This window comes from Geotrypetes seraphini, chromosome 1, assembly GCF_902459505.1.
Source record: "Geotrypetes seraphini chromosome 1, aGeoSer1.1, whole genome shotgun sequence".
In the NCBI taxonomy this organism is placed as follows: domain Eukaryota; kingdom Metazoa; phylum Chordata; class Amphibia; order Gymnophiona; family Dermophiidae; genus Geotrypetes; species Geotrypetes seraphini.
Window position 1 is genome coordinate 130,015,214 of NC_047084.1, and position 21,607 is coordinate 130,036,820.

Sequence of the window (21,607 nt, forward strand, 5' to 3'; positions counted from 1 at the left end):
TGACTATCTCAAGAAGATTCTATAAACCGCACCTTAAGTTAGGCATCCAGCTTAAGTTGAAAATGCCGTTTAAAACTAATTAAAAGTAGTTTAAAAAAATGTAGGCACCAGAATTGCGCCTACAAAGGCATTTTACAACACTTAACACCACCATAGGCCTCTGTAGGTGCTGGAAATGTAGACCTTGAAAACCCAGGTCTACCTTTCCCAAAAGCATGATTCATTGTGTGATTGACATGCGATCAGCAGCAGTTTATAAAATGGCTGCCGATGACGACGTCTTATATAGAATCCATTCTTGAATGTCTGAGTGTTTGGAATGACGTTTTTAATGATATTTTTTTAAAAAAAATTTCGATATTTTTAATGACTTTTTTGACGCTTCTACTTCCATTTTGATTTTGAGTCGAAATGTTGCATTTTCCTTTGTTTCTTTTTGTATTTTCGTTTGGTACCATCATGTGATTTCCTTTTTCTTTTGACACGTCATGACGCTGCACATTCAGGTATTTTATTCGGCAGCTTTTAGCTGCTTGTTTTTGCCGTATGCAGATTGCTATTGGTGGCGTTTTTCACAGCAGTATTTAGTAAGTAGCGTTTTTTTTCTCTCCTTTTTTCTCTCCCTTATTTGAATTTGGCGCTTTTTGGGGCGTCACTATAGTAGTGGTATTTACCCCTCGTCACTTAGCAAAGGTTTGAGTTTTGCATTCTTTTTTGCCTCTTTTCATTATTCTTTTCATATCTGTTGGTCTCACTTTAAGTTTTGCACTCACAATTGTAGGTTGCTTGGTTATGGCGGTTTTGGGTTGTGTTTTTCACTATGGACTCTATGAATTTTCAATTTGTTTCTTTTGGTAATAGTATTACTAATAGATAATTCAGCATAGTGTTTATTGAACATATTTTGGTTGTGTTAGTTTTTAAATTCTGCTTTTTTATAAATGTTTTATACCCATTTAGTGTTGTATTCCTTTTGATCTACTAGTGTGAGGTTGAAGTAATCATCGGATGTTAATCCTTTTACTTTTACACAAACCTTTGAGGTATGTTGAGCTCGTTAGTTATTAGTGGTATACAACATTTTCCTCGTATGAATTGTCTTTTGGCCAATGCAACTATTAGGGCAAGATTTTTTACTTAATATATATTCCAATAAAAAATTTTTTAGAGGAGAGATATTACCATTTACCCATATATATTTTATATTTTTCTATATATATTTATATTGTTATGAAATTTTAATATATGTGATGTTGCATTTTATTTTTTTTATCTTTTTATGTGTTTTGATGATATTTTAATAGGATGTTTTTTATATGAATTATTTTCTTGTGTTTTTAATTACCGTATTTTCACGCATATAACACGTGCGTTATACACGATTTTACAAACCGTGCATAACCATGCGCGTTATACGTGTGAGCGCGTTGTAAACATGTTTTTTTTTCATTCGAAAACGGCATCCTCCCCCCCCCCGCTCGCGTCACTCCCCTCCCCCGCGATCCTACATCCCCCCCAGCACTGCAAAGACAACTCTTATACGATTGGGCACCGGCACCAGCACCAATGCACAGGATGTGCCAGTGCCCGAAGATCCTCTCTCGTTGGGTTGGGCTGGGCTGGGCGGTGCGAGAGAGATCCTCCTTCTTCCTGTGCCGGGCTGGACTAGGCTTTGAGCATTTGCGCATGCTCAAAGCCTTCTGGTCTCGCTCTCTCTGAGATTATTTTGGAGAGAGCGAGACCAGAAGGCTTTGAGCATGCGCAAATGCTCAAAGCCTAGTCCAGCCTGGCACAGGAAGAAGGAGGATCTCTCTCACACCGCCCAGCCCAGCCCAGCCCAGCCCAGCCCAACCCAACGAGGGAGGATCTTCGGGCACTGGCACTGGCACATCCTGTGCATTGGTGCCGGTGCCCAATCGGGTAAGAGTTGTCTTTGCGGTGCTGGGGGGGGATGTAGGATCGCGGGGGAGGGGGGTGACACGAGCGAGGGGGGAGGATGCTGGTTCGCAGGGGGAATGCCGGATTCGAATGAAAAAAAAAAATGCTCTCTCGGGTAAGCGAGCGGGGGGGAGGATGCCGGTTCGGAGTAGGCGGGAGGAGGTTTTAGAATGTGCGGTATACGCGTGTGCGCGCTATATTAAATTTTTTTTAACATAAATTTGTGTTCCCCGCGTGCTATACCCGTGTGCGCGTTTTACATGGGTGCGTGGTATATGGGTGAAAATACGGTAAATGTTTGTCTTTTTCCTCTTGTTGGCATTATGAAATATTCTCTTTGTAACTTCTTTTTAACTTGTCTTTTGGTTTTAGATGTTTATATTATCAATTTTATCATTATGTATTTGTGATTACTAACATATCTGTCTATGATTGTAGACTCCTGAGGCAGGCCGTTTGGCCGAAACATGTACATGTCGAGTCGGTGTTGTTATATTGAGAAATAAAGGGTGTTTGTGAAATATCTGGAGTTCACCAGTCTTTTTTTAGACTCTTCCACTCCTTCGTGTCTGAGTGTTTGGAATGCCATTGGTAGATGACTACACCGAAGTGTATATGTTTAGCTATTAGCAAGTATGTTAAATTTCTGTAATTTTCCACAATAAATTGCAAATACTGAAGGTAGATTTAATAAAATACTGCTAGAGTTTTGCATAAAATGTATGTTTATTATCATTTGATGATAAGAGAATGTTTTCCTATTCTTTTGTGGTTGTAACACTAGGGCTTTAAGGAATCCAACCTCACTTGTTATAATAAGCATATTATTTATTTAGTCAAGGTACAAGTGCACTAGTTCTGCAATTAGATTTAAGTAATGCCTTTGATTTAGTCGATCATGTTATTCTGATTGACTGTTTGGAGTCAATTGGACTTTCTGGTAATGTGTTAAAATGGTTTCAGGGTTTTTTGAGTAAACGATCGTGTCAAGTCTATAGTGATAATAAACAATCCTGCAGTTGGGTAAATTCTTGCGGAATTCCGCAGGGTTCTCCTCTATCCCCTACACTGTTTAACATTTGCCTTGCCTCATTGGGGAATTTATTGCAAAGTTTAAAAGTTAAATTTTATATCTATGCGGACGATATCATTATAGTTATTCCCCTTACAAACTTGACTTCTGAGATAAAGAATTATCTGTCGTTTATTGAATTGAATTGTGGATGACCAAATTTAAATTGAAACTTAATTCAGATAAAATTTTTTCTGGCAAGACCGAATGCTAAAATTAAAGATTCATCGATTTCTTTGAATGGTCAGGACTTTCCTATTGACTTTTCCATAAAAATTCTGAGAGTGATATTGGACCAATACCTTACTTTAGATGAATATATGGATTTATTGGTTAGAAAATGTTTCTCGATATTATGGAAACTCAGAACCATCAGAAAATATTTTGATGCAGTATTATTCTGTTTATTGGTTCAATCTTCCATTTTAAGCATGCTTGACTATTGTAACATCATTTATTTGGGAACTTTTAAGAAAACCCTTCAAAGACTCTGAGTTATTCAAAATTCAGCAGTTCGATTGATGTTTGGTTTGAAAAAATGGGAACATATAAGTCCCTATTATCAAAAACTACACTGGCTGCCCCTGGAAGCAAGAGTTTTGTTTAAATGTTTTTGTCTTTGTTTTAAATCAATATTTGGTTTGGCCCCTACGTACTTGTTTTCTAATTTTAATTTGGATTGTTCTATTAGGCCTACATGTAGAATTCATATGTTCACTTATCCAACAATAAAGGTCTGTCGTTATAAAAGATTCCTGGACAGAACTCTTGCTTTCCAGGCAGGTAAATTGAACGATTGGCTGGGTAACATTATCATGCACTCCTCATCCTATTTTAGTTTTAGAAAATCAGTAAAATTGAATTTGTTTAATCGATTTGTAACCTAAGAATTTTACTGTTTTTATTTCTTCTATTCTGTATGCATGCATTTGATGATTTTACATTGTGACTATTTCTCTGATTGTCCAGCACTTCTTATTGTAAAGCGCCTTGAACTATTATGGCTTTAGCAGTATATAAGAACTCGGACAAAACAAAATTTCTACTACTTGAAAAGGACAAAACCCCATCCATAACAGAATTAGAAATAAACGTCACCAAATACCCCATACAGCCCTCTTTTAAACTTCTTTTGGAGTGTCGATAGATAGATTTCTGCTCAATGCAGGTCCAAATCAACAAAGTTACTCAAAAAACATTTTTCACCATGCGCAACCTACGAAAAATAAGAAAATTCTTCGACAACGATCACTACAGGATCATAGTCCAATCCCTTGTCCTAGGACTAGTGGACTACTGCAACATACCTACCATGCACTACAAACTTGATAAACCAACTACAGACCATTCAAAATACAGCCCTCAGACTGATCTACTCACTCGGAAAATTTGACGTCATCACCAATGCCTACCTAGACTCACACTGGCTACCGATACGAGCCCAAATCCAATCTAATTTTACTGTCTACTATTCAAAGCAATAAACGGAACTGCACCCACCTACCTAAACAACCGTCTAAACCGTAACCGAACATCCAGACTAAGAAGAACTCAGACCCCATTCTGCTATCCACCACTCAAAGGAACACAGCGCAAGAAGATGTACGACTGCCTCCTAGTGACGCAAGCAGCGAAGCTGGACTCCTCCATCTCCAACCTGCTGACAACTACAAGTGACTTTAAATCATTTCGAAAAGAAATCAAAACTCTGCTATTCAAAAAAATCTATACAGCCTTCTTACCCCCCCTCACATCCTCCCTCCTCCTTGCAAATTTCCAGCTGACCTCCTACCCCTCTACTAATATCTCCTCAATGACTCTATCAATTAACCAACCCCAAACTGCATCTTCCCTACAAGTATACCTCAATTCTCCACCCTTCCTTCTATCTCTTACCAATGCCTCTACTATGTAACCGACCCTAAATTGTAACTTCCTGGAAATGTCCAGCTATCTTCTACTGTAATCCACTTAGAACTGCAAGGTACAGGCGGAATAGAAGTCACTAATGTAATGTAATGTAACTGCTATACTGGGGCAGACCGAAGGTCCATCAAGCCTAGTATCCTGTCTCAAGTACCTAGCAAGATCCCAAGTAGTAAAACAGATTTTATGCTGCTTATCCTAGGAATAAGCAATGGATATTGGAGATTTTAGTATTATTTTTGTACTGATTTATTGTTCTTTTTCAATAAAACAGACTTGATGTAAAATGTTTTATCAATGTATCATTGCCGAGTGTAAAAACATAAAATTTTAACTATAATACCAAAAAATGTGTTCCATTATGCAAAAATTTTAAGAAAACGAAGCTTTATGTAATCAATGGCTTTGATGGACCCCAAGATGGGCTTAAAAATTTTTTAAAAAATTATTTTCTGATCAAGCACAACCGAATTCATGGGAAAAACTTCAGTTTGCACAGTTTTTCCAATTTTAAGTTTTTATGGACAACTCTAATGCACGCATCACAGAGTCAACTATTTTGCCATTATTGTTCAATTTGTTGATTAAAACAATAAAATGATAAATCGGACATTGGGAGTAAAGGACATCTAAGCATATCATAGGAGCAAATATCTTCAGAAATTAGTAGAAAAAGTTTTAGAAGATTTTGAAATTAAAAAATGAGCCGATTTTATGTATTGTAACAGATTATGCTTCAAACATGATAAGCACAAGTGGGAAATGAATAAAGCCAATGAAGATGAAACCAGAGTGGAATTGTCAACAAAAAAGTGTCCTCCAATTCGTCTGGTAATATGAAGATCTTGATTATTCAAACATCAAAATAACACATTCACCAACTCAATGACTCGACATGTACATGTTTCGGCCATCAGGCCTGCCTCAGGAGTTTTAAAAATCACAAATGATGATATATGGAGTATACTGGCATTCAAGTAGATTTGACTAAAAACCAATCAAAATGGAGTGTCATACTGCATACGGGATCAGTCCGCAGCACTCGTATCATACGCGGTATGACACTCCATTTTGATTGGTTTTTGGTTAAATCTGCTTGAGTGCCAGTATACTCCGTATGTCATCATTCGTGATTTTTAAGACTCCTGAGGCAGGCCTGATGGCCGAAACATGTACATGTCAAGTCATTGAGTCGGTGAATGTGTCATTTTGATGTTTGAATAATAAAGATCTTCATATTACCAGACGAATTGGAGGACACTTTTTTGTTGCACATCATTCTTATATGGACAATTCCACTCTGGTTTCTGCATATTTGTGTTTGTGGTGTTGTTTTTTTCCACTGTTTTTTCTTCATTCCCACAAGTGGTCCACAAACAACACAAAAAGGAGAGAGCAGAGAAATTGTAGATGATATTCTAGAAGTATTTAAGCTATTTCCAATGCAATGTATTTTTTGTGCTATGTGTACACTGCGACTAGCAATAAGAGAGGGACTGAAATATCACCACGCAGTTACTCTCACTGGCAAGTTGAGACAAGTAACTGTTGCAGTCAGAACTCCTAAAATAGATGCTATTCTGCAGAGGTGTGATGGAAAGGGAGCAAATTTTAATCAAGCAACATGCTAGGAAAGCATCTGGATTAAGTATAATCATATCTGGGCTGAGGAAATCCGATAGAGAATAAAGAACTGATATGCACTGCCCAGGAGAGAGACCTCAGGGTGACTATATCCCATTATGTCAAAACAGTGAGACAAAGCAGGGATGCTGGAATGCACATGTGGATGCTTTTAGGATTTCTTACTGGGCTCAGTTGATAAATGCTGTTGATATTTTAACTAATCTTACTGCTCTCTTATAAATGTTGCTTTTACTGTACACAACTTTGCTTTGACAGAAAAATGGTAAATAAACTTAAAAAACTAATGTGTCATTTGCAGCTTAAGATGGTTGATTTGGAACCATTTCTCCTGGGTTCAAATTGTTCTGCAGAGACTAGTTAGCCACATCATGACTAACGTCTAAATTTTATTGCACGTTTTGCAATGGTCCATAAGGGCCATTTTTTGACTGTAGCCTGAACATTTTTAAGTCATCGCCCTTCTTTTAAGTTATGGCTGGAAAATAAATGATGCAAATCAAGCAAAACTCAGTGGTTCTACATAAAATGATGAATTTAAGCTTAAAATCCCCATTAGTAAAACAAAGGAAGAGAAACCATAGCTCTAAGGCAGTTATCAAGGTCCACATACTAACCTCGTTTTTAGGATTTCCACAATGAATGATTGCATGGGAGATGAAAATGGACGATCTGAAACACATTCACTGTGGAAATCAGTTGTGGACCTTGAGGACTAGATTTGAGGACTCCTGCTCGAAGGCACACTAGGCAAAGGGAAGATTAGGTACTGACCTTGATAATGTTCTTTCTGGAAGAAGGACATACGAGTCCTGTCAATAGGTGATATTCCCATACTTGCATTCTTCAACTCCACCTCCTTCTCCAGTGCTGTAGAGCCCCCTTCAGTTTAAACAGTGGCGTAGCGAGGGTGAGAAGCGCCCGGGATGGTGGCGCCCCTTCCCCGCTCTCTTCTCCCCACCCACAGCCGCACATGTGCCTCCCTTTCCCTTCCCCGTGCCTCTTTAATTTTTCCAGCATGAGCAGCATTAGGAATTTGCTGCCCACATCGTGTTGGCTCTCCCTCTGACATCACTTCTTAGGTGCGGGACCCAGAAGTGACATCAAGTTTCAATTCTATTAAAATTTGATGTGCATGCCATGTCAAATATTTCAAAGTGTATTACAAATTAAAAATAGGGGATAAACCATATGGCAGTTTATTACAAAATAATATATACATACAAAATTCAGTACAGATACAAAAGCAGAAGAACATTTATGGGTAACACATCGGGGGGGGGGGGGGTCAAAAAAGTGAAAGGGTCCAGAGAAGAGCGACTAAGATGGTTAAGGGGTTGGAGGAGCTGCCGTACAGCGAAAGATTAGAGAAATTGGGCCTCTTCTCCCTCGAACAGAGGAAATTGAGAGGGGACATGATCAAAACATTCAAGATAATGAAGGGGATAGATTTAGTAGATAAAGACAGGTTGTTCACCCTCTCCAAGGTAGCGAGAATGAGAGGGAACTCTCTAAAGTTGAAAGAGGATAGATTCCGTACAAACATAAGGAAGTTCTTCTTCAGCCAGAGAGTGGTAGAAAACTGGAACGCTCTTCCGGAGTCTGTTGTAGGGGAAAACACCCTCCAGGGATTCAAGACAAAGTTGGATTAGATCCTGCTGAAAAAGCCTGGTCTCAGTTAGGGCGCTGGTCTTTGACCAGAGGGCCGCTGCGGGAACGGACTGCTGGGCATGATGGACCACTGGTCTGACCCAGCAGCAGCAATTCTTATGTTCTTATAAAGAATGAAAGAAAGAAAAGAGAAAAGAAAAGAAAATTAAGCCCAATAGATGAGGACTGATTAAAACTGGATGTTAAGATATAAAATATAAGATTTTAAACGTTAGCTGGTTGTCTTGTCTATGCCTCAAATGCATCCTTATACAGAAAACTTTTTTAAAAGCCTTTGAATTTTTTTACCGAGGTTTCCCCACGCAAATATTTTGGTAAATTATTCCAGAGCTGAGCAGCTATAACTGAAAAACTAGTAGATCTCCTAGTGACTATAATTTTTAGTTGCTGTTCTGTTGATCTGAGTGTCCTAAATGGAGAGAGCCAACAGCATCATGGGCAGCAAGTTCTTTCCCCAGTCAAGGGATCCTCTGTGATCCCTGTGTCCGATGGGGTTAAGCCCGAGACTCCCACCCCTACCTCATGTGCACTGTGGCATGTGGCACATAGCCACTGCTCAGTCAGCCATCCATCACAAACTTGGCACCTCCAGCAGGGGAGTCCATCCTACTGTTTTTAATCCAAATTGAAGGGTTTTTGAGGAAGATGAAGGCTTTTATTCAAAAATGGGAAAATCTAAGATGCCTGCCGCAGCAGCATACCACACTGAAAACAGTATAGGAAAACCCCCTAAAGGGTCAAAAAATTATGGGAAAGGGTTTTTAGAGATAGGGCCACTAGTTATAGCCCCAGACAGCCTTAAAAACAGCAAAAACATATCCCTCGATTTTCCCATAGACTTCAATAGGCAGTATTCACTGTCTTGTCTGTGCTGGGTTAGCCTGCTGCAGCTGTTACAGAAGCAAACCAGTCCACCTGCTGGAATCTTTGGGCTGCTAGTCGGATCCATGTGTGAGCGAGGGGAGTAACATATACAGCCAGCACCTGTTAAGCCCTTCTGGACCAGAACCAGGGCCAATAAGCCTGCGCTCAAGCACCTAATGAATCAGGCATCGAGCTAGCTTCAAGAGGAATGGATCCTGAGCGCCACAAAATCCAATACAGACCAGTCAGACAGGAACCCCAAGAATTGCCTTGCCAGCTGTAGACATCTGACCCAGAGTCTGCATCTTCTCTAGACAGAGCTGCACCAAGGGTCATCATTTCCAAAAAGCCTCGAACTCAGGAAAAACAAAAAAACAAACAAACCCTAAAAGAATATCAGAGCAGATTAGAATCACACCTTCTCAACTTGCTTGCAGAAGGAAAAAAACTGAAGGGGTTGTCAGCCTAGCATTGCTAGCAATCAGCATTTTGGTTGCCCTAACCAATGTCAGCAAAGGCCTATGGGAAATTATATCAATCTGACTCTGGAATGTTCATGCACAGAATTCACATACAGAAAGCATCCAGGCAGACTGTTTCAAACAGCCCTAATTAAATCATGCTTAAAGGTAACAAAAGAACTTGCAACTAAGAGGTGCAAAGAGGTGTTAAGAAGATGTGTTCATGTCTGGAGCTTAAGATGGACAGCTTAGGATGAACAATGGATCCAGGTGCACCGATATTGTCAGAGGAATATTGGAAATTACATTTGACTCCAGTCTATTCTTCTCCAGTCTAGCACACCTCACTTCCCTTCCTGATCAGTGAAACTATCTATTGTTGCAAACAGTTTACTAAGGATGGGGATGCTTAACTTCAATAGATTCTATTGAAGTTCAATACATTCTATATTTAGAATAAGATTCCAAGCTATAAAAGCCCCCTCTAAACATCAAACCACTCCTCCTCTTGCTCTATCTTGGGAACCCGAAGCTTAGACCATCACCCCCATCCCCCTTTTCTCTCTCTCTATCTCTGCTTCTCCCTGGAACTTCACGCTTTTCTCTGGACTCTGTAAGGCAGGGAAACTGCTTTGCTCTCTCCTTAATTGTAATGCTTAATTGTAATGTTTATGAAGATTGCTTTTCTGTAAGCCTATTTCTATAATATATTCTTTATGCCATTACCTTTGGCTGTGCTTCTCATTTGATTCTACTTCTGGTGAATCTTCTGTGAGGGTATTGAACTCGGGAGCTGGTGTTTGTAAGGGCGCCTAACATAACCCCTCCAACCTTACATTGGGGGCAGAGGTCTCTACAGCATGGTTTATTTTTTTTATTTTATTTCTTTATTAATTTTCAATTTAAATCAAGCTAAGAACTTGTACAGAAAGCAATAGTCATAACAACAAAATAATCATGAGGTAATTTAACATCCAATAAGAAAACGTTATTAACTATTTAAGCTCAAGTCCTCCTAAAGGATCCAAGATTTTAAATTAGCGAAAATAAAATTAAAGAAATTATTTTGCAAGATGTTCAAAGCAGAAGCACTGAAAATTGAGGTTTCTTAATTATAATAGGGTTCAAGATGATTCTCCATCCAAACGAGACATAGCTACAAAACTTGTCAATTGGGATGGTTCAAAGAAAACATATTTAACAGAACGGTAACACACTATACATTTACATGGATGTCTCAAATAAAAAGTTGCCCCCAAAGAAGTAACCCCAGGTTTCAAAAGAAGAAATTCACGGCGACGCTTCTGTGTCTCCCTTGTAAGATCAGGGAACATCTATACTTTACAACCAAGAAAAATTTTTTGTCTATTTTTAAAGTAAAGTCTTAATAACCATGTTTTATCTAACGGAAGCGCCACAGTTAGAATCAAAGTTGCTGGTAATGCCAAGTCTTTATCAGATGTCTCCAATAATTCTGAAACGTTTAAAGTTTGTTGGCCCAATTCTTTTTGTTGATTTATAGAAACTTTCATAGGCAAATAATAAACACGTGAGAATGGGGGTAACATTTCTTCTGATACTTCTAAAGTTTCCATCAAATATCTCTTAAGCATTTCTCTTGGGTTTACCATTTCTAATTTAGGAAAGTTAATTAGCCTTAAATTATTACTACGAGAATTATTCTCCAGCATTTCAACTTTCCTTCTCAAGTTGGTGTTATCTTTAATTAAAGTCTCTTGAAGTTGTTTTGATGTAATTATTTCCTTTTCAATTTTCTGAATGGTTTTATCTGAGTCAGACAATTCTTTTCTTAAGTCTTTAAGTTCTTTTGTGTGTTCTGTAATTTTTCCTTCCAAATATTGAAATTTAGGCGTAGTGAGCTTTACAAAACCAGCAATTAGGTCTACAGCATGGTTTATTAACTTGGTCCCGGAGTACTCCCTTGCAACATTTCCTTCTCTCTCCCCATGTACCATCTCTCCATACCCTATACCCTATGTCTAACATTTCTTCCTCTCCCATGCATGTCTCTCTTCCTGCCAACATATGCAGGATTTCCCCCCTCACTCTTCTACCTCTTCTCTCCCTTCCTCTCCTCCACCCCAACAATTCTTCCTTTCTCCTCTCTTGGCCCCCCCCCATGTGCAGTGTCTTTCCTCCCCTCCCAACTATTCCTCTGTGCAGTAGTTTTCCATCCTTCCCACCCCCCTGTGCAGCAGCACCTCATTGAATCTCCTACCTGAATTATCTCCGTGGCCTCCTAAAGCAGCAGCAGCAGTGGGCAGTCAGCAGCTGTATCACTTTGAATGGGCTATTCACTGACTGTCCCGCTAGGGCTTCCCTCTGCCGCATCATCAATGATGTAATCAGCAACATGACAGAAGGAAGGCCGCAGAAAAGCCTCCACTGCCACTACCGCTGCTGCTTTAGGAAGCCTTGGAAGTATGTGACGTCTCATGGGGGGAGGGGGAGGAGTTGATTGCTGAATCGGTGAGTTTGATTTTCTTGGACAATTAATCAATTCGAATTGGTGAATCGGGCAGTACTAATGCACACCATGGCCATGAAGGTGAAAACCAGATTTACTAAACATATTCAGCAGCACACAAAAGCTTGTAACAAAGTTTTAAATGAAGATGTCTGAGAAGATAAAAAAAAAAAAAAACTCATCACCCAACATATTTAACTAAGTGAACTGTTTTGTCTTCAAAGAACTGTTGCTCCCTGCAGGTTACAGAATTACAAAATAAAAAAGTCTGAAATTATGCATTCAATATTACTGAAAATACTGTATTGTTTTCAATAATCGCCCCCAGTTTGCTTCAAGACTGAAAAACTGTAAATTTAGTCTGAAATACAAATCTAGATTCCTCCAATAATCGCCCTCCTCTCCCTGGAATTTGCAGTAACCGGCATTGCTCTCCTCCCTCCTCTGCATGGATGCTCACAGCCCTGCAGCAGCCCAGCCATAGTCTGAAGAGAAGGAAAGAGAGAGGAGAGCAATGCCGATTACTGCCGGGGGGGGGGGGGAGGCAAAGTGAAGAAGAGAAATGGTAGCATTTATAGGAAGAAGGGGTGGTGGAAACTTCATTAAACGTGTTTATTAGAAACAATATGTGAAGTAAAATTAAGTCAGATAAACTCAAGTACAACATCTCATCACTTCCACAAATCCGTTTACCTTTAACAACCAAGTTTTCAATTCCACATTCAAACATTATCCAGCCCCACTTCTCTTGGCTCGGTCCAATACGAGTAACATCTGGGTTAGCTGTCTGTTCTGTTTCATCCACAAAAGTGAATTCATCCAGCTCTTCCAGAGTGAAGAGAACCTTTGACTTTTCAAATGGTATGGTTGTGATTACACAAGATCCCATATCTGTAAGTAAATAAAATAAGATTATATTTCATGTACTTAATACCAAAGTCTTTCTCTTAACCCCTTTTATTCTTTTTTCTTCTTGCTTATTCATATTTTCAAAAATGTTGTCTCAGTGATTAAAACTGACCATTGCACCTTATTTTCTCTTTAATGTTTTGATGCTATTATGAATTTTATTGCCAGCTTTATAATAATAATAATAACAGTTTATATACCACAGGACCGTGAAGTTCTATGTGGTTTACAATGATTAAAGAAAAAATGCTACAAACTGAATAGAACTTACATAGTTGGAAATTGGCAACTAACAGTTTATGAGATCAGTTGTTGTGGGAGAGATTGCACAGATCAGTTATCTAGGTACTTCAAGAACAGGTAAGTTTTTAGGTGTTTCCTAAATTCCCCATAGTTTTTTGCATGCATAAGTAATCTTTCCAGGTCTTTGCCCCTTAATGCTGCTTTATGGTTTATCCCTGTTCACATTAACTCTTCTCCAGTAACATTTACCCTCCAATTTATAGACCATATTCTAGTTGCTACATAATGCTGTGTGTTCTCCTTTTATTTCCCTCTTCCTTTCCTTTATTTGTCATTTGTTTTCATAATTGTGTCCTGAAGGAGAGGATAATGAAATTCCTAGAATCAAATGAGTTACAAGATCTGAGCCAACATAGCTTTACTAGAGGTAAATCGTGCAAAACAAATCTGATTGAATTCTTTGACAGGTTACCAGAGAACTAGATCAAGGAAGTGTGCTAGATATAATTTACTTACGGCCTCTTTTACAAAGCTGCACTAGCGGCCCCGAAACCCATAGAGATTTAAAGGGCTTCGGGGCTGTTGCTGCGCAGCTTTGTACAAGAGGCCGTTAGATTTCAACAAAGCCTCTGACACGGTTCCTCATAGGAGGCTGCTAAACAAACTTGACCAGCTAAAGTTAGAACCCAAAGTGGTGAACTGGACTAGAAATTAGTTTGCAGACAGATGCCAGAGGGTAGTGGTTAATGGAATTTGTTCAGAGGAAGGAAAAGAGACGGCTAAGGGGAGATATGATTGAAGTCTACCACGAGCTATCAAAACTAAAAGTAAACAAAGCTATGGGCCCGGATAATCTACACCCTAGAGTACTTCGAGAATTGAGAGATGTCCTGGCAGAACCGTTAGCCGAGCTCTTCAATCTTTCCCTAAGCAAGGGAAAAGTTCCCTAGGACTGGAAAACTGCCGTTATCCCGCTCCACAAAAAGGGATGCAGGTCAGAGGCTGAAAATTATAGACCAGTGAGTTTCACATCAATAGTGAGTAAACTCATGGAAATGTTGATTATAAACAGATTAGACACGATCCTGGATGACGAAAGATTAAGGGATCCCCACCAGCATGGCTTTACGAAGGGAAGGTCTTGTCAATCCAATCTGATAAGCTTCTTTGATTGAGTAACAAAAAAACTGGATGGGGGAGAGTCCCTGGACATCATGTATTTAGACTTCAGCAAGGTTTTTGATAGTGTCCCACACCATAGGTTATTGAACAAGATGAACACATTAGGACTAAGAGAAACACTGACTGCATGGGTAGAAGACTGGCTTAGCGGCAGACTTCAAAGGGTGATGTAAACGGTATTCCCTCAAAAACGTCAAAGGTGACCAGTGGAGTGCCGCAGGGCTCGGTCTTGGGCCCAATGCTATTTAATATCTTTGTAAGGGATCTGACTTCGAGGCAAGATTACATTATTTGCCGATGATGCTAAACTATGCAATGTTGTGGGCAGGGCAACAGAACCTGGCAGCGCAACCAGGCCCAACACTATGGAGCAGGACCTACTTTTACTAGAACAATGGTCAAGTACTTGGCAACTAAACTTTAATGCCAAAAAATGTAAGATAATGCATCTTGGAAGCGGAAATTCATGCAGAACATACACCTTGAACGGTGAAAACTTAACAAGAACTGTTGCAGAAAGGGACTTGGGAGTAATCATCCGGGAAGATATGAAAGCTGCCAATCAGGTGGAGAAAGCTTCAGCAAAGGCTAGACAAATGCTGGGTTGCATCAGAAGAAGCTTTATCAGCCGAAAGCCTGAAGTCATACTGCCATTATACAGATCCATGGTGAGACCTCACCTGGAGCACTGTGTCCAGTTTTAGAGGCCACATTATCAAAAGGATGTGAAGAGAATGGAGTCGATTCAGTGAATGGCCACTAGGATGGTCTCAGGACTTAAAGATCTCCCATATGAAGAACGTCTGAGCAGACTGCGCTTATATTCTCTCGAAGAGCGCAGAGAAAGGGGGGACATGATAGAAACATTCAAATACATCACGGGCCGCATTGAAGTGGAGGAAGAAATCTTTTTTCTAAAGGGTCCCACGGTGACAAGAGGGCATCCGCTAAAACTTAAGGGGGGAATATTTCATGGTGACACCAGGAAATACTTCTTCACTGAAAGGGTGATTGATCGATGGAATGGTCTTCCACGCCAAGTGGTCGAGGCCAGTAGCGTGCTCGACTTCAAGAGACGATGGGATAAACAGGTGGGGTTGCTACAGTGTTATGCTTAAAAAGATGGATTCTCAAGGGAGGGAGGGTTCTTGAGTGGGTAGACTTGGTGGGCCGCCGGCCCTTTTCTGCCGTTTGGACAAGTTTCTGAAGGGAAATTCCTTAGTCTGCTATTGAGACAGACATGGAGGAAGCCATTGCTTGCTCTGAAATTGGTAGCATGGAATATTGCTACTACTTGGATTTCTGCTAGGTATTTGTGACCTGGATTGGCCACTGTGGAAACAGGATACTGGGCTAGATGGACCTTTGGTCTTGAGAGAGATCTTCAATGGTAAGAATTTGCTGAGAAATTGCTTTTAAATTTGGGGAAGGTAGATAGAGCTAGATAGGTAAATCCAGGGACTTTATTTTAAGTACTCTGCCCTGTTTTTAGGGTCGACGACCACCATTCCAGCTCTTCTGCAGGCAGAGGAAGGAGGAAGAAGTCTTCCATTTTGTCCCTCCTTCCTCAGCCTGACACCGATCCACAGCGACATCCCAGATCATTAGGCTCCTCTTCAGCTCTATTTAAGGGCTGGCAAACACCGTACCAGCGCTTCAGCAGGCAGAGGAAAGAAGAAGAAATCTTCCATTTTGTCCCTCCTTCCTTGGCCTGACTTTGCTCTACAGCGATGCAGATCGGGCTTGACTTAGCCCACTCCAGATCACTCGGATTCTCTCCAGCTCCAGTCATACACACAATCACACTAACATCCAATCATCTGCTACTAACAACCACCAAAAGAGAAAGCTACATCCTAACCCCCTAGAAAGTCAACTGCTACCTCACACCCACCAACCCCTTGCCTCCTATCTTTCACAATGAAAACAATACCACAAAAACAATTACAAAGTATCTTACTGATCATCTTGCTCCTAACAAGCTGGAAGGCAGCAGCAAACAACATCTCCCCAATAACAGTTATTTTAACTGCAAACAGAGTTCACCACCCAGCCAGGAGAATCATTGTAGACAGAAATATAACAAACTGCCAGACCTGCATGCAACACATCATTACACCAACATGGGGGAGAAGACCAACAAACCCACCCAGGACCAATCCACACCCACAACCAAGATCACTCATCCACCCAAAAATGACAAACAATGCTCAAACAGAATACACCACACTATCGCGTGCCTACAAAAACATCAGAACTCTAGGCCCAAAGATAGAACAGATAAGAGACTGGATAGAAACCGAGAATCTAGACTGCCTCTTCCTCACCGAAACCTGGCTAACCTCAGACTCTGATCCCAAGATAACGGAAGTTTGCCTGCAGGAATAAAAGATAAAGGTGGTCTGCAGAGATAAAAAAAAAAGAGGAGGAGGTCTGGCCATCTTAGGTAGAAACTCTGTAAACTTAAACATACTAGACAAAACATCCACCCCATACATGGACCTACTAGCTTGCCAACTATCATGCACCACAATAAAAGGACCTATAACCTGCATGCTCTGTTACATAACACCAGGGAACTGGAACACAGCAAGACCAGAATTTGAAGACTTTATATACCGAAACTCACTAACGGCAGTATACAACTTAATCCTAGGAGATCTAAACCTCCAACTCGAAAACCAATCCTCTAAACAAGTCGAAAACCTACTATCTAACCTTGAAGCCTTAACCTACAAGATCTTAGAACCACAAACCACACATGAGAAAGGCCACCAACTTGACATCACAGCCTTCAAGACCCAACAGCCCATTCTACCAGAGATTCATACCTCAAACGGAAATTTGTCCTGATCCTTCTGGTCAGACCATTACACATACACCTTAAATATCAACTGGGCCAAAGGCAAAATCAAACCAAAATCCCAAAGCTTAACCTAAGAATCATGTACATCGACCCCTCCATATTCTGGAATAAAACAGACGCAACAATCCAAGAAAGTAACACCAAAAAATTTTTATCTCACAGTGGTGCACACTAAGTACAGCTATCCTAGATGAGCTAGCCCCAGTACAAATAAAAACCAGAATCAGCAGACAATCAGACAAACGGTTCAACAACGAACTACTCCTACTCAAAAGACAATGCAGATGACTAGAAAGAAAATGGAGAAAAAGTAATCAAGAACACACAAAAACATCATGAAGAAAACTAAACCAACAATACAAGCAAAAGCTAAAAGAAAAGAGAAGGACACACTACACCAAACAATTATTAAAAGAACTCAGACACTAAATCCTACTGGCCAATAATGACACTCCACCCCCTTCAGCCACCCTTCTAGCTGAATACTTTAGAAGCAAAATTACAACAGCCAGGACAACCTTCGCAGGAACCCAAATCCACCTTGATGAGATCTCAATGCCCCCCCCCCCCCAGAAAAGAATCAGCTGCAGCAGACAGAACCTGGTCCAACTTCACCACAATACAATGGTCCAATTTAAACAGATTCTACAAAAAAAATACAGCCACGCAGCCTGTGACCTCAACCATTGCCCTCTATACCTGTTAAAAGCCTCCAGCCCAAAATTCCGCACTTTCCTCATACAATGGATACAATCCCTGCTCACAGATGGCCTTTTCTCGCAAGACTCAGCAAAATTATCATCACCCCGATCTTAAAAAAAAACCCAAAAGTAGCAACAGATCTACCATCCAACTACAGACCCTAGCCTCAATACCATTATATGTCAAGCAAATGGAAGGCCTTGTAGCTAAACATCTCACCAACTACCTAGAAAATCACAACTTACTCCACCCTACACAGTCTGGTTTCAGAACAAACTACAGCAAAGAGACACTACTAGGTTCCCTCCTGGACACAGCTAGACAACACCTCAGCACAGGCAAAAAAAATGCTGGTTATACAACTAGATCTCACTGCAGCATTTGACCTGGTAGACCATGACATTCTACTACAAATACTAGAAACAATATGAATTATAGGAAAGGTGTACCCAACATGGTTTCAAGGATTCCTACAATCCAGGACCTACAGAGTAAAGACAAACAAAGAAAAATCAGAACCATGGTCCAACTCCTGCAGCATACCCCAAGGGTCGCCTTTATCCCCAACACTCTTCAATCTCTACATTGCATCCCTCGGCACCTGCCTAGACAAATTAGGCTTAACTTTTTATAGTAATGCAGACGACATCACCATCCTCCTTCCTTTTGATCAACCAACATCCTCCATGACAGACACACTACATAGAACACTAGAAACAGTGGCTACATGGATGAAAGAACACAAACTAAAATTGAACCCAGAAAAAACAAAATTTATACTTCTCGAAAAAAACAAAACCCCAACCATAACAAACTTAGTAATAAACTCAATCACATACCCCATTCAACCCACCCTAAGACTTCTGGGAGTGATGATAGACAGATGCTGTACCATGCAACCACAAATCAACAAAACAATACAGAAATCATTCGCAGTCATGTGAAACTTAAGGCAAATCCGAAAATTCTTCAGAAAACAATTCCAGCTCATGGTCCAATCCCTAGTCCTAGGACTTCTAGACTACTGCAACATCCTCTATCTCCCCTGCCCCGCAGTCATGATAAAACAACTGCAAACAGTATAAAACCCAGCCCTGAGACAAAACACAGCCCTGAAGAAATACGACAATATCACCACCGCATACCTCGACTTACACTGGCTCCCAATACAAGCAAGAATACTATTCAAATTTTACTGTCTACTATTTAAAGCCAAGAATGGAAACAGCCCAGTTTACATGAACAACCGCCTTATCCGAACTACCACAACCAGGCAAAGGAGAACCCAGACACCATTCATGCACCCCCCAATCAGAGGCCACGCAGACAGCAAAACTAGACCACCAACTCTCCAATCTACTGATCACGACACCAGACTGCAAAACTTTCAGAAAAGAAATAAAAACCCTGCTATTCAAGAAATCCATCAAAACAAACTAGCACCACAGGAAGCACTTCAGTCCCCCGAAGTAACCCGTTCAACTCTGTAAGTCTTCTGGAAATGTCCAGATAACCACTTATGTAATCTGCCTTGAAGCGCAAGGTAATGGCGGAATAAAAGTCACTAATATAATATAATATAATAGCAATTAAGGGGTTACTTGGAAGTTACTAGAGCATCGGTATAAAGCACAGGAAACCTCAGTTTAGATTTTTTTTAATTTTTTTTTAGTGTGTCTATGTTGCTGTGTAGGATAGTCTCCTGGTTGAGGTGGTAGATATAAAGACTGTGAATTCAAGAAAATGTGGGACAGGCATGTGAAATCTCTTAGGGAAAGGACACTACCTGGACCCTTGTTCACACTAGTGTAACCTCACGCTTAGATTACTGCAATCTACTTCTAACTGGTCTCCCGCAGTGCCGCCTCTCCCCCTCTACAATCTGTGCAAAACTCTGCTGCACGACTCATCTACGAACCTCGTTACACTTGTGTTACCCCTCTCCTTAAATCACTTCACTGGCTCCCTAGCCACCTTCGCATACAATTCAAGCTCCTATTGCTGACCTACAAGTATGTTCATTCTGCTGCCCCTCAATCTCCCTCATATCTTCTCTCTCCTTATACACCTCCCAGAGAACTCCGTTCCTCAGATAAGTTGCTCTTAGCATTACTCTTCCCTCCACTGCCAATTCCTGACTTCATTCCTGTCATCTACCTGCCCCCTATGCCTGGAATTACCTGAGTTTGTCCTTCAAGCCCCTTCCCTTGTTTAAAAGCAGACTGAAAACCCACCTTTTCGATATAGCATTCAATCCTTCACCCTACTTCATACTGTCCTCCAACCCAACCAGCAGATGAACCGTTCCCCTTAACTGTATCCATGACATCCTGTTTGTCTATTTAGATTTTAAGCTTTTTGAGCAGGGACTACTTTCTTTGTGACTCTGTAAAGCGCTGCATATGTCTGGTAACACTATTGAAATAATTAATAGTAGTAATCAAAGTGCCAGTAAGGCACTATCTACAAATAACAAGAAAAGTTTTCCGGACACTAACCAGTGGAAAGGCCCAAAAGATATGTCATGGAAGGACAAACTGTATCCAAAAGGGGAGCAGAGGGAGCTTGTCCTGGGCCTACTCTAAGAGGTTTCCATTCAGAGAGAGAGAGAGAAATAGAAAGTATCAAATATGCTATAAAATGAAACTTTGATTACAAGACACTAATCCGGGGGTCGGCAACCCGCGGCTCCAGAGCCGCATGCGGCTCTTTTTCACCTTTGCCGCGGCTCTGGTAGTGTGTCACGCGGGCCGGACCAATCAGCAAGCAAGGCTTTCATCTGTGTACGTGCTGAGCTCACTGCTCAAAATGGCTATTTCCCGCAGCGACGCCAGACTTGTAAGCTGCATGCCTGCATCGCCAGAATTTAGACAGGCTGTTTTCATCCCCGTGGGAGTCTCTCTCGTGCGCTATGGCTCTAAGTCAGGGGTGCCCAACTCAGCAGCAGCGATCGACACAAGCTTCTGACGTCGGGGCCTACCCTCTGCGAGTCCCGCTTGTTTCAACTTCTTTTTCCACAAAGGTGAGACTGTAGAGGGAAGGCCTCGATGTCGGCAGCTTGTCTTGATCACCGCTGCTGACGAGTTGCTGAAGAGAGCCGCGGAGCAGGGGGGTGTTGCCAGGTGCAGGTAGAAGGGAGAGGGCCAGATGCAGGACTCGTGGGTGAGGGAGGAGAAGAGAGAGAGAAAGAGAGAGGGGAGGGAAACAAAAGGAAATATTTCATACTGGCCTGGGCCGGAGTGGAGGGAGGGTGGAAAGATTCTAGCTACAGGGTGCAGTAACAAAGGAAAAGGGGGGGAAAGCTGAAAATGGAGATAGTGACACAAAGAAGAGAAAGGGTAAGCAAGACCTACTGAATAAGGATAGAGATACAGAGGGGACATGAAGAGGAGGTGAAATAGAGACATAGAAGTAATGCTGAAAAAGTGGGGGGGGGGATAAAGACATTGAAAGGGCAAATGGTGAACATGGGGTAAAGACAAGGACAGAGACAAATGAAGATTCTGAAAAAGTGGTGAGATAGGGATATAGTGAGATGGACACAAAGAAGGGTGATGCTGGAAAATAGGTGGAATGGTAATTCTGACAAACACAGAAGGGAAATGCTGGATCAAGGAGAGATGGGGCTCAGGCTGGATGGA

The 21,607-nt window shown here is 40.9% G+C and overlaps 1 protein-coding gene across 9 annotated transcripts in view; it reads right to left on the reverse strand.

Annotated features, from left to right (window-relative positions):
- KIAA1109 (KIAA1109 ortholog) overlaps window positions 1-21,607 on the reverse strand; it is a 908,505-nt gene that overhangs the window by 522,615 nt on the left and 364,283 nt on the right. For all 9 annotated transcript variants that reach the window (XM_033938537.1, XM_033938601.1, XM_033938589.1 and 6 more), the window contains exon 35: window positions 12,758-12,955. In XM_033938537.1, the coding sequence (XP_033794428.1) occupies window positions 12,758-12,955 (198 nt within the window). The remainder of the gene's footprint in view (window positions 1-12,757; window positions 12,956-21,607) is intronic.